The 18,646-nt window shown below is 38.1% G+C and overlaps 1 protein-coding gene across 4 annotated transcripts in view; it reads left to right on the forward strand.

Moving 5' to 3' along the window:
* The window catches only part of LOC124171888 (5'-AMP-activated protein kinase catalytic subunit alpha-2), a 75,273-nt gene that overhangs the window by 51,212 nt on the left and 5,415 nt on the right, over positions 1–18,646 (forward strand). For 3 of the 4 annotated variants that reach the window (XM_046551271.1, XM_046551273.1, XM_046551272.1), the window contains exons 6-11: positions 3,626–3,832; positions 3,915–4,020; positions 5,246–5,351; positions 8,833–9,061; positions 15,650–15,742; positions 15,839–15,909. In XM_046551271.1, coding sequence (XP_046407227.1) covers positions 3,626–3,832; positions 3,915–4,020; positions 5,246–5,351; positions 8,833–9,061; positions 15,650–15,742; positions 15,839–15,909 — 812 coding nt within the window. Of the gene's footprint in view, positions 1–3,625; positions 3,833–3,914; positions 4,021–5,245; positions 5,352–8,832; positions 9,062–14,339; positions 14,383–15,649; positions 15,743–15,838; positions 15,910–18,646 lie in introns of all 4 variants that reach the window. The other variant, XR_006868003.1, reaches the window with a different exon arrangement.

Genomic DNA, 18,646 nt, shown 5'->3' on the forward strand with positions numbered 1-18,646 from the left:
TCATGATACGAATCAGAGATTACACAGATCAAGCCCCAGTGACGGATGACTTGATGTTGCACACACACACAATTTAAACATTTTTCTGACCTTAAAACTTCGCAATGCCTATCACAAGGTCCATAGGATGTTGCATGGCTATCAAATTCATACGCGCTTATTTATTTGTTGAAATTCAACTATGTACTATATTGCATAACCATTTGGGCAGTTGACTGTGGAGTGAATTTTGACTACCATTTCCATGTCGTCCAACCCCGATTCAAGACCCCTAACATTAGCTGTATGTGCAATGTGTCACGGCCTACGCTTCTTCTTCCCTTCAAGGGAAAACTCCTGTAGAGTTACTCACAGCAGAATGAAAGCACTTTTTTGAGCCACTCCCGAGAAATCAGTTGTCTGTTTTCAGTTCAGTATTACAATGCTTTGCTCAATATTCTATGCCCAATAATAGTTTCCCGAGGATTATATTGGAACAACTTAGGTAACATACTGCAATTGAAGAGAAATGTGAAGCCGAATTGATTTAGGTAACGGCATATGTGATGGCCATTTTAAGGTTCAATCATTTCTTTTGCGTGCCTATTTATCTGAAGAAATTATTAATTTGGTCAGTAAACGATTTTTTTCATAGTGAATGGATAGGTTTAAATACAGCTTTTTGAACTTCAAATTTCTTTAAAACTCGATTTTTAATCACAAAGATGATCCATACGAACTTATATTTGAGTAGCAACATTAATTAAAAATTAGATCTTTGTTAAAATATATCTATCATAACTACGTGTTACATGTTTTTCAATTCTATAAACTGGCATAAAATGAGGACCAGAAAAGTATTATGATTTTCACTTATTGAAAAGTTTTTTAGGAAACTGGAAAGATTACAGAAATTTGAATGGGTGGAAAGGAACTTCATGGAATTCGACTCTATTTTTGAGTAAATAGAAGAGAATGAATTTTTTTAGAACTTGTTTCCGTGGTAATCGAATGATTATTAATATTTTACCAGCTACAAGTTGATACATATCATGGATTGAATTATTTTTCCTTGTGAATTTCTCGTTCAGGCATAATCAATCAATTGATTCTCAAATGTATTTCTTCTAATTGTAGCAAATATTTCTTTTGTTTAATTCCAATCTTTGATGCTAGCTTTCTTAATCAATTCCTGCATAATTCTCCTCTTCTCTGTAACACACAGGCTGTACCATGCAGTAATTTACCTGTCTACTCTGTTTTTGAGTCCAAATCATTTTCTGCAAAGTGTTTAATGTCCACAGTTAAACTCATTTACTTTTATCTTCATACGTAGACTGCTTCAGAAGTCCATCTTTGATGCACATTTCAATTATGCAACAATCATGGGAGTAAATTCTTCGTAAGAAAGTGAAAAGAAAATGTCTGCTGTATATGAGATAATTTTTTTAAGCATTAGGTGGCTTACTGGAAATATATTTTTGCTAAGACAATTGGAAAATTTGACCTTACACTATAATTCACGGGATGGTAAAAAAAACTCTATCGCCTCTCTTCATCGAATAGAGAATATTGGAAATTCGGCCTGAAAATGATGCTGCAATCAATGGTAATTCATGTAATTACTAGGATAAAATTACTTCATTGACAGGTAAGGGTAATGAGCAACTCATTTTTTATTTGCTACATTTTGATTATTAAGTCTTTTGCACTTATAGCGACAAAAATCGATATCAGATTTGGGGATTTAAAAAAATAATATGCAAATTAACATAACTGTCTTGCAACCACATTTTTGACGCAAAATTACCACAAATAATTGACTGTGAGATCTATTCTATTCCTATGTTGAGTGCTAAAAGTAATCGAAAGTTCAAAGTAAGGAATAAATAAACAGCAGAAAACGCGAACAGTAAAATATTTCTATGGATTCAAAATAACATTAGTTCCATGATAATGATGAAATATTTTTTAAATGTATGCGTAGTGCTCATTTTGTTGGAAAATGTTAGGGTAAGTCTAACCTCTGATAACTTAATCATTTGCTCAATGTTTCTGATGAAGTACATACGCAGACGCCCAAAATTTCCCGATTGAGAACTACTGAGTTTGGGCGGCTCGATGTTCTGCCTTCACTCAGCTCTGCAGAACTTCCGAGGAATTTTCCCTTGAAATGTGGGACCATGTAGGCCATGACACATTGCACATACAGCTAATGTTAGGGGTCTTGAATCGGGGTTGGACGACGTGGAAATGGTAGTCAAAATTCACTCCACAGTCAACTGCCCAAATGGTTATGCAATATGGTGGTTGAATTTCAACAATAAATAAGCGCGTATGAATTTGATAGCCATGCAACATCCTATGGACCTTGTGATAGGCATTGCGAAGTTTTAAGGTCAGAAAAATGTTTAAATTGTGTGTGTGTGCAACATCAAGTCATCCGTCACTGGGGCTTGATCTGTGTAATCTCTGATTCGTATCATGATACTTTACTCACTACACCACCGGAACAATTGGGTTCCAAGGCAGTCTCAATGCCCAATATGTTGGCTGTGTCCACTGATGTCCCGACGAGAGTAGATTCATTCTAGGTGAGTCGAGGGCAAAGCATACTTCGGAGAATTTGGCGAAGAATTCGTAGCTGGATCTTTTGCGTCTTGTCATAATGCGACGGGTGTGATTATTTCCCCGGTATAAGGGATATATTGCTTTTAAAACTTCCGGTTGTATGAGAGCATTACGAGGGCAAAATTTTGGAAGACAAGTAGTTCCTGAACTGGGCGCTCTCAGACGCCAACGAGCTTTGCGTTAATTTTTTCCACCACTGTACATAACCACCTCTAATTTTGATGTAACTATGATGCCAAGTCACGCACACAATCATATCAAACTAGACAAATTGTTATACTTCCAAACCCACGCACACGTATTCAATGGATTATGCTACCTACATATTTGTAAGTCATTACGCCATACATTCCAACTTGTTTCACGTTCTTTTTGCCAAATTACTCGGCCAAGTAACAATACAATTGAACTTGCACCAAGAGTGATACAGTCTGTGCATTTATTGTCTAATTTACACAAGAATTAAAGTCACTTACACCTATATTACTCCATCAGAATATCCACATACTTCAGCACTCATGAAATAAAGTGGTATTATTTTATTAGAGCCAAATTGTTAATAAAAAACAGCATCATAAAATATCATCATTCCCAACCAGAATGAGTTTCCGGCTCCTCTAGCCCACTCGACTTCTATCGGATCGGAAAGCTGTCCTTGAGTCGATATGAAGCAAGTCTGAAATGCACGGATTGCCTGGCTGATAGTACGTGACGTAGAATCCAGGTCAAGTCTCCTGATCCGCTCGGAAAGGGAGACTCTGAAACACCCCCCTGAAAAACCTTTACTTTTGCAAAACTGTCACTTTCATTGAGAGAACTAAGTTCAAACAGGTTTTTCTGCCATTTATTTTGGTATGGGTTCCTTTTGGCATCCTCACAGTTCTAACCTCAACAGCTGTGGGACCCACCGAGAAGCCAAGAGCCAAACTTATCCATCCCTACTTGCAATACTAATTTTGTTGTGTCTGTACTTACATATTTTTTTGTGAACTGAAGTTTCATTCCATGCGTACAGGGCTATCAAACATGATGATGGATGGTGAGTTTCTTAGGACAAGTTGTGGGTCTCCAAACTATGCAGCCCCTGAAGTAATCTCTGGAAAATTGTATGCTGGGCCAGAAGTTGATATTTGGTCATGTGGTGTGATTCTATATGCCTTGCTCTGTGGAACGCTACCCTTTGATGATGAACATGTATCATCCCTATTTCGAAAAATAAAAGGTAAATCATTTACCCTTAATTGAAATAAGTTTTATTTTTTTAATTTAATATATTTCATTTAACTGCTATATTTTTCTTTCAGCTGGAATATTCTCCATTCCTGAGTACTTGAATAAGCCTGTTGTCAACCTTCTTTGCAATATGCTTCAAATTGATCCTATGAAAAGGGCAACAATTGAAGATATCAAGTAATTACTCTCTTAAATTTTTTGTAATTTCTGTTTTTTTTTGTTTTTATCATGCTTTTTTAATGGCATTGTTGCATTTTCTTCTTAAGTCTTGCTTCTGCTCTGTATCATATTCCACTGAAGGCTCATTGCCTTAAACAATGCAGGAGAGACCAACGATGAAGAGAACAATGAATAGAATAGAAGCTAAACTAGCTGCTGACTGAGATTATATTTTGTTTATTTTGGAAGGTGGCTGTTTCAAGACAGAGTGTGTTTAAGAACTTACTACTCTCATGGAGCAAAAGTTATTCCTGCTCAAGTGATGTAGAATCATCATATGTAGCTTTGGGTGGAGGCATTAAAAAAGTGTAATTATAAATCACTGACCTGGGTATAAAAATTAGAAATTGAAAGGTATAATGCATATTTTTCAGATCAGCATAGTTTCCGATCACTCTCAAGTCACGATTGAGTGTAATAGTCTGCTTTCATTAAGTAGTATAAGTTAATGAACTTAAGCGTAAATGGTTTGTGTGGAATCAAAGTGATTCAAAAATCAATACCAAGGAGCTAAAAACTATACATTCTTCTCTTTTGAATTGTTGTGTAAAGAGGAAGACATTGAACATCTGGTTTTACGATCCACCACTTTAACTTTGTGAAATTTATGGAGCGTATATGCTTTTAAGTACATTTGACAGGCTAATGAATAGTATATGAATGATGAATATTCAAATGACATTGCCTTGTAAGACTAGGAAAAAGCATGGGATTGAGACGAAGTTCAAGACTACATTAGAAGTAAGCTTTCCCCTCCATTTCTAAGAATAATTTGTGCATTTCTGTCATTAACTATATAAAGTGGGACACATTGAGATTCTTCATCTGTGATGACTACTTATTTTGCAGAAATCACAGCCTGCTTCTCATAGTCAGGAGAGTTTACAATTGATTAGTCATGAATGATGAATTAAAAAGTAGATTCTTTGTGTTCTAGTGTTATTAGAACAGGTGTTAGTGCTTGTCATCTCTTCCCATTAGTTTAATTTGAAGTAGGTGTAAAGTATGTAATGTGCTTTCATATCTATTCTATTATTCATCAAGTACTCTTTTTTTGACATGATAATAGAGATGGCAGTAATCTTTAATGCTATGCCTTAGATTTGCTTTAGTTTGCATGGAAATGTGAAACCCCTTTAAAGTGTTCATTTTTAGGTTTTCAACTTCTTAATTCCTCTCCTAGGAAACACGATTGGTTTCAAAAGGACCTTCCAGCATATTTATTCCCTTCACCAGTGGAGCAAGACTCATCTGTAATCGACACAGATGCTGTAAACGAAGTCTGTGACGTAAGTTTACTTTTGGTGATTGTTTTTTACAAATTTACATACGGCATCTTGCTTTGAATTACTCCATCTAAATGACCTACTTTTTCAAGTTCTTGAAAGAACGTTATAATTATGGAGATATTATGAAGTATTCTTCTAAAGTAGGGCGTCACCAATCAGCTGGTCTTCTTGGTTCTCTCCCAAATTGTTCTGTCATGAACAAGGAAATGTTTCAGGTATATTCCGGTTATGTTATCCAGGTGGAATCATTTAAGAGTGATCTTTCACTTTCACTTCAAATATAAATCTTGAAAATAAAAATACAAAATAACTTCTTTGTTTTTCTGGCTCTCAGTTGAGTGATGGCATGGAATGTGATAAAAACAATTGAGTACTTGTATCTTCTTGCTTCAATAGGTATCTCGCCCAAATGAAGGACCTTTCTCAACTTGCACTTACCTTTTAATTCACACTAATTCCATTTCATTTTGTGCATTAATGCTCTTCCCTCCTTGCCTTCCTCCCCACGCCTTTCCCGTTTCTCATCCTCACTCACCTCTCCTCTATCACTTTGTCTTTTCTATCCCTCCACTCTTCCCTTCATCGTTACTCCCCCCCCCCCCCCCCTCCACTCTTCCCTTCACATTTCTTTGCTGTAAAGCGATATTCCAGATGTGACTCTTCACCAGCCTTTTCTCTAAAGCCCTACATAGTGGTTACTTCATCAGTTCTTTCCTATTCATAAATGCCTCCTCTGCTCCTGCAACTCTCTTCCTGATGTCTTTGCTTCATTTTGACCACTTCCCTCTTGCGCACTCCTCAAACAGTTCAGCTGCTGCTCTTGCTCAAGTTTGTAATAGCCTGCTGTGGTCCGCTTACCTGCTCCCGGAATTTGAGGGTAACGTGCCCATGTACCCGCAACCGTCTTAAAAGGGGGGGAGCAAGGAAAAGGATATTTTGGGCATTCGATCGCCTGCATAGGATTATCTCCAATGAATATATTTGGATTTTGTCTCCCAGGTCTAGAAACATTATACGGAATATTTTTGTTGTTTGTAGTGAAAGGGTTAATATTAGAGATGTGCGAATAGTATCCGCGAATACTCGAATACCTCGAATACTAGAAAGTATTCGATATTCGAGATCTCGAATAGTTATGCCAAAGGTGCCGTCTCGAATACCTCGAATACTTTGAATTTCGCATCATTCACTGTCGCTCGCACGTCGTTGGTAGTTGACTCGAAAAAATGGAGAGAACTCTATTCTTTTAGTGCATGCAGCGCCGTTTTAGGCAAGTTGACGAACTACATCAAATTTGCGGGTTAGAGCGGTGAAAAGATTTCGACGTGGGGAACCGAAATTGATCGGGTAAAAAAATCCGAAAATCCCAGGTGTCCCCCATCAGGAGAACCTCAGTGCCGTGGGATAACAACATTGGCGTATTTCCCACGATCCGCTATACCCCTCCATTCAGCATTCGCCTCAGCCACTCTCACGATTTCCGCTTCTCCGAAATAAAAAAAAGGTCCCAGCTCGTGCAGGGATCGTATTACGAAGACCTTAGCTTCGAACAAGTATCAAGTTACCGGAAAGTAATAGAATCGCGTGTCACCCTTCACTCTTTCTGCCCCACTGACCATTTTCCCGCATCCATCTTTTGATAAAAATAAGACGAGGTGTTTACCACGTGCACTTTGTGGCTAATAACTACAGGCACTTTTGAATCTTCCCCAGGAGATGAAACCACCATAGGGAGAGACTCAGTGCCGTGGGATAGTGACATTGGCGCATTTCCCACGATCCGCTATCCCCCTCCATTCAGCGTTCGCCCCACCCCCTCCGACGATTTCCTCTTCTCCGAAATCAAACAAAAGGTCCCGGCTCGCGCAGGGATAGTATTACGAAGACCTTAGCTTCGAAAATAATATCAAGTTACGCGAGAAAAATAAAATTGGTCTCGCGCCCACCCCCTTTTCTCACCCACTGACCTTTTTCTACCTACCTGCTACGAAGTTCCCCCTTTCTGGAGGTCAACTGCTGCATGAGTCATCTACTAGCCCGAAAGGTGTCTAACAATGACTTTCGGCAATTATTATTACACCTTCATTGGATTGAAATATTAGTAATGTGCGCGTAATTTAAAAAAGAATAAGACCAAACACGACATATTTCTAACTTTATTTAAGCATTTTACGCAGGAAAATAATTGCCGGAAAGACGAAGAAATACGACGGAGGCTTAGCATTTTTGCGTAATGCTCAAATAGGGTGCTTCCCTATTATTTTTTTATTGCCTAAATCGAAATATTAATACTCCTGGAGTACGTATTTAACGCTTTTAGATTTTTATAAGACGATATCTATTTTTCGCGATTAAATTAAAAGTGAAAATTTTCAAGCGCGCGGGTAAGTATGATTGCCGGGAAAAACTCCGCGTGACGTTGTTCTGCTTCCCGCTGCCGCGAGTGAGGTGACCTTGGGGCGAGGCTCTGAGCGCTAATACGACGCAGGATGCTAGCAGGTAGCCGAGTACCATGCTAGCAGGTAGCGCTTGGCTTAAATAAGGATTATTAATACCTTATCAAACGAAGAAAACTTTCCGAACTTAGTCAGTTTTAATAAGTGATTATTAAGACATGTTTCCCTGAGCTCTGTGCCTCATGCATGCATTGGTAACCTCAGACAATGTAAAACTCCTATCCTCTCGTGTATAAACAAGGTCCCTGTGATGTCACGAGGAGTGGCATCGCATGGGTGCCAATGTGGCCTTTTTCAAATGAGGATATAATTGACCATTGCCATTGATCTAAACCAGTATTTCTAGAGCCAAATAATATGTATATTATGAATACACCAATGGTGGTTAACGAATCACAATCAATGCCTTTCGTTTTCTTTAATGAAGGAAACTACCCTATTGTTTACATAAAATTAAAATATTCCATTAATCAGCTAAATTCCTGTTTGAATCCTTTAAAGGCAATCACAATTACTCGCCAAAATCTCGGGTTTCCTGCTGCATAGGCGACCTAGTCAAACATTTTCACATTCATCGTTTAGTATTCGAGGTATTCGAAATTCGAGGTATTCGAATGTTCGAGCAATGATTTGATATTCGAATTCGTTATTCGAATTCGAGAAATCTACTATTCGACCCATCCCTAGTTAATATCATCTTCAATGCCATTCAATATTTATTATTGATTTTTAGGTTGCGTTGGACATGTTGGTTGAAAATAATCTCCTGTAAAAATTTTCTTCATGAGATTTTGGGCAAAAGGGGACTGTATTTGTGGAAATGTGGTTTAGCATTGCTCTGATCTGTAATTTTGATTAGGTATCCAACTGGAAGTGAAAGTGTTGAGTTGAATATTTCTTTTTTATATTTTCCATTTTGTGCTTTGGTTAAGTAACTTATAAATTGCCAATTAATTTGTTCTATTATTACATTTTAAGCAATTTGAATTACTAAGCACTTCATGTCAATAATGTTTTCTATGCAGAAATTTGGTGTCAAGGAACAGGAAGTGCACAATGCATTGTTGAGTGGAGATCCACATGACCAGCTTGCCATTGCCTATCACTTGGTTATTGACAATAAGAGGATTGCAGATGAAGCTGCAAAAGCTGAAATTAAGGACTTCTATGTGGCCAGCAGTCCTCCACCGGTGTCATTCAGCCCTAGTGAACTCAATCCAAGCCCCATACGACCACACCCAGAAAGAATAGCCCGTGAGTATTTTGTTATGTGGTCTATCCTGTGCCCACATGAAGCAAGCTGATGCATAGTGTTTTACGTTTCATGTGGTCTTTAAAGATAAAGAAGTGTTTATTGTTCTTGGACTCTTGATCTACCAAGAACATACAAAGGTATACATTAGCATCAGAGCTCAAGTACACAGAAAAATTAGATACAGGCAATAAATGATTTAATAATGGTAACAGAAAATACGAGCATATTGGTGAAATTAATTTTTATCATGTAATAGCATTGTATTGAAAAGTATATTTTTTAAAGACAGCAACGATTTGGAGTTTTTAATTAGTTCTTTGGGAATACATCGCAATGGACAGTGGTCCATTGCGATGTATTCCCATACGCGTCCTTGACTGCCTGTTGACGATCTTTCAGATAGGAGTAAAACCAGTTAAGAGAGGAACAGGAAAAGTTCAGGTTTTACAACTTATGGGGAAGTTTGGCGTGATTAACAAGGCCAAAAGCATTAATGAAATCAAATAGGACCAGGATTGTAACCATCTGTTTATCGATTCCTCAATGTACATCATCCGTTAATTTGAGTAGTGCAGTTTGCATAGAGAAGTTTTTCCAAAATCCAGATTGATATGGATCATGCAAGTTGTTCTGGTTCAGAAAATTTGTAACCTGCTGAAAAACAAATCTTTTCTAAGCATTTCGAGAGAGAGCACAATTGATTGATTGGCCGGTAATCACTGGGAGAAGATGGTTTTTTAACTTTTTGAATTGATGTAATAAGTGATGATTTCCACGTCATCGGAAATGGAGATGACACTCAGGAAAAATTAAAGATATCAAGTATTAAAGGTAAAGTACAGTTGATGAGGCCTTAATGAATTTAACTGAGATTCCATCGACCCCAGTTGAGTTGTAATTTAGAAAGAGATAACGTTTCATGAAGGTTGTGTGGGGTTACGTGTTGGAAGAAGAAATTACTATCGTTGTAGGGTACGAGTAAATCAAGGTTGGAGAGACAGATTATGTCTGCTGCGCTATTTCGCTCCGAGGCAAAGGTGGGAGTGAAATGTTTGCTTCGATCATTGATAGAGAATTGATGCTAGGGAGGGCTGCTCGTTTCGCCGCTGCACGAGTCCAAGGCTCCCGAGTTCCCTCCAGACCAGTTCAGTTAGGTTCTGTCAAATTGGAGAGGGTGGTTACTTACTATTTTTTCTTTGCCTCCATGACAAGATGCTTCACCTGTTTACGCAAAACGATAAACTCAGTCTAAGCAGTCTGGCATTTAGTACGTGTGAAAATTCTCCATGAAATGCGAAAAATCCACAGAGGAAAAATCATTCGCCTTGACCGGGATGCGAACCCGGATCCCTCGATTTCCGGCCGAGTGCTTTAGCCAGTTAAGCTACCGAGGCGTCATTCTCCCCTGTGGAAATTTGTGGACTTTACCTGTGGCGAATGATTTTTCCTCTGTGGATTTTTCGCACTATTTGTGCATTGCGGGTGACTCCGTAAAAAGTTATCACCGTGGCTAGTCCCGGTATACTTTCATATCTCCATGAAATATCACGTTTCTTCATTTTTTGCTTAATGCCATTAGTCAGACAGGGCTGAAGGGCATCTGGGTGTGCATGTTCTTAGGGGGGCATGACAATTTATTCACTCCAAGAATTTCAGATTAAAGAATTCTAATTTTGAATCATTGGACGAGGAGCTAAATATGTATTTCCAGTCAAAAGTGAGCAGGTCATCCTGAAACTTGGCTGCATCAAAATTTTTAAGATCACAGTAGACAATTTTAGGTATTGGAAGACAAGAGAAATTGAATGTGTGGGAGAGTGAAATTTTGTTGTGTGCAGAGAGAAAAGGCCCTGGGGATTGTGATGTTGAAGGGAGTTTTTCAGGGGAATCAACGGTACAGAGATCGAGAAGACTATGATTATGTTCTCTATGATGTGTAGGCTGCGTTGAGGTAAGGTAAAGATTATAATTAAAAATGAAATTCCTGATGAAGGAAGAATGATAGTTATCCCGTAGCAGATCGGTGTTGAAGATCCCAACTTGACATATCAGGGCCCGAGCTATCTCGCCTTCAGAATCCCATGGATCTCAATCACGTTCCGGAATTGCTCTTGCTCAACACGGTTAAGGCGAGCTTCCGTCTCACTTAGTTGTTTCTTAAGAGTGGTATTTTCACTTAAAAGATGATTCAGAGAATCGTTTATTTTGCCAAGGGAGGCATTGAGGAGCTCGAAAGACTTTGCATAACTTTCCCAGCGAGATATTGATTTGCATATTTCACACTGATCCGTCCGGATTTCATTCACACTGGTAGATAATTCTTTCAAGATTTAACTCACACGATCAGGAGACAAACAGGGACTTCCGGGTATGTTCTCAGGAACTTTTCTGCTTTGCTTTCAATCACTGACACAGCCGATCTTAGCCCGACAAGCGTCACAGTACCATGATCTACGTTGGTCTCTAAGCACCTTAAATTTGATCTCAGATGTTGAGAGGCACAGTGGATGATAAGAAGCCTTGCACACTCAAAGAAAGAGAGCGACTTGGTCGCGCTTGATCAATTTGACACATGCACTGCAATTGGGCATTGCATTACACAGGAGAGAACAATCCAAACCACGCAAATGATATTTCACTAGCAAGAATGGTTTTTGATATTTTTTAAAAGTTGATATTACTGTATTTTGCTCTTGGTAAATCATAACTACTTGAATGTAGGAGAAAAACCCTATTAGGGTGAATTTTTTGAGTAAAAAATAAAATCATCCACCATTCAAGAGTTAAACACAGTAGATTGTCGAACTCCTCTAGAATATTTTATTGAATGAAAACGAGACAAACCACATAGAAAAACCACACAAGAACTTATGGCAGCTCAAAGAACATCAGTAGCTTCCAGAGCAAACAAAGAAATGGGAACCCAACTGCAGTTATGTTGTCATACATGTGTCGCCCAAATTGGTGTTCAGAAAGTTGTGCTTGAAACAGTGCTGTGTCTTTGTTTTACATCATGGTGGATCACTCACCCTTGTTTAATAGATCAAGGAGTAGGAGGTAGAGTTGTCCATGTGATGGTGTCATGTAAAAAACACTGTTGAAGTTAACACTTTGAGCCGGCCGCTAAATTTAAAGCCCCACCGAAAAATCCAGCCATTTTTTTACTATACACCCATGTCTCGTATAGTGCAAGGGATGCGTTCCTTGGGGTCTTTGCGCTATACGAATTCGCATTATATGAGAGTGTTTTAACATTGGGAAGATAGGGATGCGTTCCTGGTAGCATATGTCTTGGGTATTGAATTTCCTCTAAAACATCTATATTCCCATAAAAAGCCTTAGAAAACATTATTTATATAAATGTTTATAGTTTAAAACATCTTTAAAGATAGTATGCACGCATTCAAAGACTTTTATTCATGCTAAAAAAAATTCTTACGTGCTTTTGAAATTCCCTCCTGTCGTGCGGGTAGGCTAACATCTGCTATCTCAGGGGATCGTAATGCGTTGCCGGCAGTTGACGATTTTTCAAACTAGTCTAAAAACAATTATTGTGTCACCCAGGCCCTTTTGTCACTCATCGATATGACAGGCAAAGGCTACTTTGAATATTATTTCATAGCTAGCGGAGTTTATGAATGATATATCATTTTAATTAGAAGTCCTCCAAGGCATTAGCAGCTACGTGAAACAGTCTTTAAATGCCTTAAAAGCTGACCCAGGTTTTCCTTCCCTAAAAATGAATGAACGAGAATGCATTCTTTTCCAAAAGAATATCGTCTCGTCAACACTAAAAACTAGTTGAGGGGGAAAGGAGCCATTTTCAATCACAGCTTGGAGTTCATCAGAAAATGTTGCGGTGACTGCGCTATCAACACTTGCAGATTCACCTGATATCGCCGCACTGAAAATACCTGCTTGCCGTTTAAATTCTGGAACCAACCGGAGCTTTCACTAAATGTCTCGGAGCGATTACCACTCTCGTCTTTTTGTACTGAATCACTATGAACTTTCCGTATGTGTAGACCGCTTGGTTGAAGTTGGTGCGTCTGAGGTCACTGATGTTTTAACTTCGTCTTTATTCAGAATAAGGCATCGTGCGTTTAAACTTCTGCGGAATATCGCTTTGACATTCTCCATTTTCAAAGCAATTGACCTATATCAATTTCTCCTCTAGGTTTATGGTTTTTCTTGATAAATTCTTGATTTTTCTTCACGCCATTGGTAGATAGAGCCATAAAGAGTAAAAACCAAGAATATGGCAAAAAATAGGATTAATTAGTTTTCTTGCCCTCTGAAGGGAGGAAATTCGGGGTTCTCTCCGTTTCTTTTAGGATTAGCATTCAAATTTCGTTGGAACAGCATTTTTTAAAGCAGAGGTCTCGCTATGGTCCACCTATGTTCCTGATAAATGTTCAAGTCAGTTTCGTACTATGAAAAATGGGAAACAATTGTCATAAAAATGAAAGAGTAACTCAGAGATGGGGATTTTTACATGAAAATATCCGTAAGTTCACTTATATTTACATCAGAGTTACACGTACAGCCACTTTCAAAAGTTTTAGGACAAAGTTTGTGGTACCACTTCTGCTTCTCAAGGAAATTTAATATCCTATACTCCTTTCGTACTTATATGCTGCACTCCGCTGACATTCCGCTTGTGATTATATATATGTTGTCCCTTTGTGTGCATGTATATACATGCACACAAAGGGACAAATTATACTGCAAATTTATCATTCCGCTTCTATTTATGTAGGGTGTAATGATTATTTTGTGAGCATTTACTGCATACTTGCACCGGTTTTTACCCTTAGTGGTTCAAGTAATTATTATATGAATTTTGTCGTGTAACGAGTCGCTGCGGCGGTGGCCTAGTGAGCAACGCTTTGAGCTGGGGTAGTGAAGAATGAGGTGTCGGGACTGTCTCTCATAATTTTTTCAGCTCCTTTTCCTACTTATTAACAGGTTTTTTACAATTGTAATTTCGCTGTATTTGATATTATGCTTTTATTATTGCCAATGCGAATTTTTAAAATTAAGAGAAAAATGGTGGATAAAATCCTGGCGTTAGCATTAACGTACAGTTGGAAGTGTGGCGAAAGGAGTCACACATTTGAATTTATTATTTGACAATTATTCTTTTTCGATTAATGATAGTTCAAACTATTTGCTGGTATTCATTCAGTAAGTAACTGCCTCCGGTTTCTCTGTTTTGTTGTTAGATTTGCAAAGTTATCCGTGTTTATTATTTACTATTTGTTCTTCTATTTATAGACCTGGCGGCACCGGCAGTCAAATGTGCTTATTCCTGTTTATTGTGAGTAATTCGACATCGTAGTGTTCCTGGAGTACAAATTCGAGTTTATCATGTATTAGTTTGTACTATTTGACACATCACCAGGTTAGCGTCGAAGACCCTTTCTGTTGCAATAGTTGGCTTTTAATGCCCAAGATAGAAACAAAGAGTGAAAAACCAGGGCAAATATGCAGTAAATGCCCACGAAATAATCATTATATCCAACATAAATTGAAGCAGAATGATATATTTGCAATTAAAAAGTAAAATTTCCCATTGAGTGCGTATACATTTAAGCACATACGAAATTTTTGCGATGTGTGGTCAAAGACAAAAAAAGAAGTAATGGAAACTAAATCTCTTTGAGAAGCAGAAGATATTTACATTAAAATGGCCCTCACACATTCTATAACAGCCTATTTCCGAAGGAATATGCAGTCTCCTTGCAGCGTCGCACCACCGCCTTCCCCGGTCTGGGTCGTTTGGCACCACAAAAAATACTTTTCTGGCGTTTAACGAGAGGTAAATTCACATCTCGGCACACAACAATATGCATAAGATTTCCTCCCACTCATTTAAAATTCTCCGTTTTATCTATTACTTATACTCGAAATAACGTGTACGACAATGCACTCCTTATGCAAGCAATGCAGATATCATGAGGTTCACACGTCATGAACATGGCGTCGCCCGAGAAATACGTTTTTGGCGCGGAATTCAAGTTGAAACTTCAAACTGCTCTAGGGGCGAAATTATTATGCGCTCAATGGTAAAATTTGGTGAGAGCCTTTCTTACACCCATTGCTTTATAAATCAGACAAAATATTTGTTAGTGTAATCCCTTCTATTTTGCTTGTGTTAATAGTTTCATTGCTTTTTCCATGCCACGAAATATGTCTAATGACTTTTTCACCCAGAAATTTAGGTTTTTCTATCATGAATTTTTAACAGTGTAATCTTAAGGGTAAAATTTGATTTTTTAGCTAGATCCATATGAACTTTAGGGCAGTAATCTTTGGTTTTTACTCAAGTTAGCACAACCTTTTGCAAAGTGCATGCCAAATTTCATCAAAATTACACAAGTTGAAGTGATAAAAATTTGAGGTTAAGAATGAATGAGGATTAATGGGACAATTTGTATGTTGGTGTGTTTTTTTGTGGACTGCATGGGAGTGTGGGACAAGGCCTCGTCCAGAACTAGATTTTCCTGGATAGATTCTTGCTACTCCTATGCAGTCTTCTCAAGATCTTCTTTGTATGTATGGGATGCATTGAAATTATGTTGCAGCTCTTCGGGAGCGAGTGATGGGCAACACAGGTCACAATGCAGGGGAGAGGATGATGAAGGGAACACCGGTCAAGAGAGCCAAGTGGCATTTGGGTAAATATTTGACACTCTTATTTCATGGAATTCTCAGTTTTGCTATTGGTACAAATTTTTCCCCTCATTGGCTAATCTTTGTGTTTTTTCTAATAGGTATTAGGTCTCAAAGTAAACCTAATGATATTATGAATGAAGTTTACCGGGCCATGAAGGCTTTGAACTTTGTAAGTATTTAGAGTGTATGTATTAATGCAATTTCACACATGTAAATTGTCTGCTGCAAATTACACCCAGTGGCGGCTTGTGACCCCTGAAGCAGGTGAAGTGCTGCACTGACTCTCTTGATGGTACACCACCACCCCCTCACTCCCCCTTGTAGGCACATCATGTAACACCATTACTGTTACAATTTTTAGTAATTTCATTCTGTTACAATTCCCCCGTAAACAAGCTTATGCAAAATAAATTTTCAATAGATGAGAGTATTCGTACGTTTGCCGAATTGAACGTTGAAGCTGTGTGAAAAACATTGCCAAATTTGTCTGGCTGAAATAGGTACTTGGGTCTGCCGGTGTAGAAAGTTTACTTAGCATGTTTGTCTATTTGTAGCTCTTGATAGTTTCAAATGCATATTTGGGTAGCTACTCCAGAAGTGAGTACCATAGAAAGCTGTAAAACTTGGGAGAAAATGCCTTAAAAACGTTTGAGTGATGGAATATTTTTAACAATATTTAGGGAGAAAAAAATTACAGGCAGTAGTTACGTGTGCTATAATTTGTGATTTTTATTATTTCTGATTACAAAAGGATGTCATCCAAATGACATTATCCGCAGAAAGTAATTGACATGCAGTTGCATGGGACAAAACTGCAGTGTGCTTCAAATATAGAAGGTCTTAAACAGCACACGAAAAAGGCTTTGCAACAGAAGTTCGAAGATGAATATTTCAAGAAAAAAGCAATTAAAGATAAAAAAAATGAAGTTACGATGTTTAAGCTGCATAGATAGGTGATGCACCTAAGACAGAGATAGCCCAGTTAAAAAAATTAAAAGTATATTTCATTGTAGCAAGAAAAAAAATCTCTAAAAATTAAAACAAAAAAATCCTTAAAAAATAAAAAAAGAATTCCTGGAGTGGGGATCAACCTCACCATTGTCATCTCCAGAGTCGACCACGGTGACCATTGGCCTATCTCTCTCTTATGTGCGTCACCTTTCAATACAGCTTGTATATCGTAACTTCGTTTTTTACAATCCTTAATTGCTTTTTTCTCAGAATTTTACGAAATGTGCGTTGTCTCGCTCCGACGCATTGAATTTCTAGCCATGATCTACCTAATAGGAAAATTTGAGCTTGATTAGCCACCTGACGGTTGCATATTCCCCTTGTAAGCCTTAGTGACACAAATAGAGTTGCATATGAGAATTAATGGGAGACTTTGTTCACTTTATAGAACAGAAATAAAAAGTAATGAAAGTAGGGTCCTCGAGAAGTAAAGCAAATTTAATTAGCAGCATTATAATCAAAAGGATATCCTCCTTGATAAAGGGTCATAGTACCACGACATGCCATGTTCCAAGTGCCATGTTCACAGTACATAATGTCAGGCTTAATTGCGATATGTAGTAATTAGAGATGGGTCGAATAGCAGATTTCTCGAACTTGAATATCGAATTCGAAAATTAAATCATTGCTCGAATACCTCGAATACTAAACGATGAATGCGGGAATGTTTGACTCGGTTGCCTATGCAGCAGGGAACACAAGATTTTGGGGAGTAATTTTGATTTCCTTTAAAGGATTCGAATAGGAATTTAGCTGATTAATGGAATATTTTAATTTTATGGAAACAATCGTGCATATAGTTGATTCAACTAACATCTCTTTCAAATATTCTAAGGGGACACACCACCTCGCGAAAAATGATTGCATGCCATCTCAGCATTTACACTGCTACGATGGATTTCTGTCTGATGTATACATTCTTATCTACCAAAGGCCATTTCAGCGTCACGCCCATCTGATACTCGGCCTCATCCAATTTCTTATTTTCAACAACGCTTTACCCCCACTCCTGCTGTCAAGTACTAGCGGACAATCCGAGGCGTTTTGCAAAATACATGCGCTTCTCCACCAGATTTTCTTCTTCTTCGATTATTTTCAGTCAATCTTTGGAAGTTCTCACAAGATAAGATGAATTCGAATTGCTAGCAGGGAGAAACCAAATATCCTGAGAAAATATCCCTTCGTCTGTGACTGTAACAATAGAGATTTATAGCACAACTCATAAATTGCAACTTCATATATGTTTTCAGAAAAAAATAATACCCCATCAACTTCCGAGAAGCTCAGCTGCGAGGATATCGAGTTTTGCCAGAATGCTAAGTCTCAGTCGTATTTTGACATTTATTTTCTTGAGTAAAATGCTTAAATAAAGTCAGAAATGTGTCATGTTTGGTCTTATTCTTTTTTAAATTACGCGCATATTACTAATATTTTAATCCAATGAAGGTGTAATATCAATTGCCGAAAGTCATTGTTAGACACCTTTTGGGCTAATAGGTGATTCATGCAGGAGTTGACCTCCAGAAACTGGGAACTTTGAAGCATGTAGGCTAAAAAAGGTCAGCAGGTGAGAAAAGGGGGGGCGCAAAACACGTTTCTATTGTTCTCGTGTAAGTTGGTATTTTTTTTCGAAGTTAAGGCCTTCGTATTATGATCCCTGGGCGAGCTGTGACCTTTTTTTATTTCGAAGAAGAGGAAAGCCTCAGAGGGGGGGCTAGTGCTGAATGGAGGGGGATAGCGGATCTTGGGAAATGCGCTAATGTAACTATCCCACGATACTCATGCAGCAGTTGACCTCCAGAAATGGGGAACTTTGAAGCAGGTAGGCTAAAAAAGGTCAGCAGGTGAGAAAAGGGGGGGCGCAAAACACGTTTCTATTGTTCTCGTGTAAGTTG

Source organism: Ischnura elegans, chromosome X (assembly GCF_921293095.1).
Source record: "Ischnura elegans chromosome X, ioIscEleg1.1, whole genome shotgun sequence".
Taxonomy (NCBI): domain Eukaryota; kingdom Metazoa; phylum Arthropoda; class Insecta; order Odonata; family Coenagrionidae; genus Ischnura; species Ischnura elegans.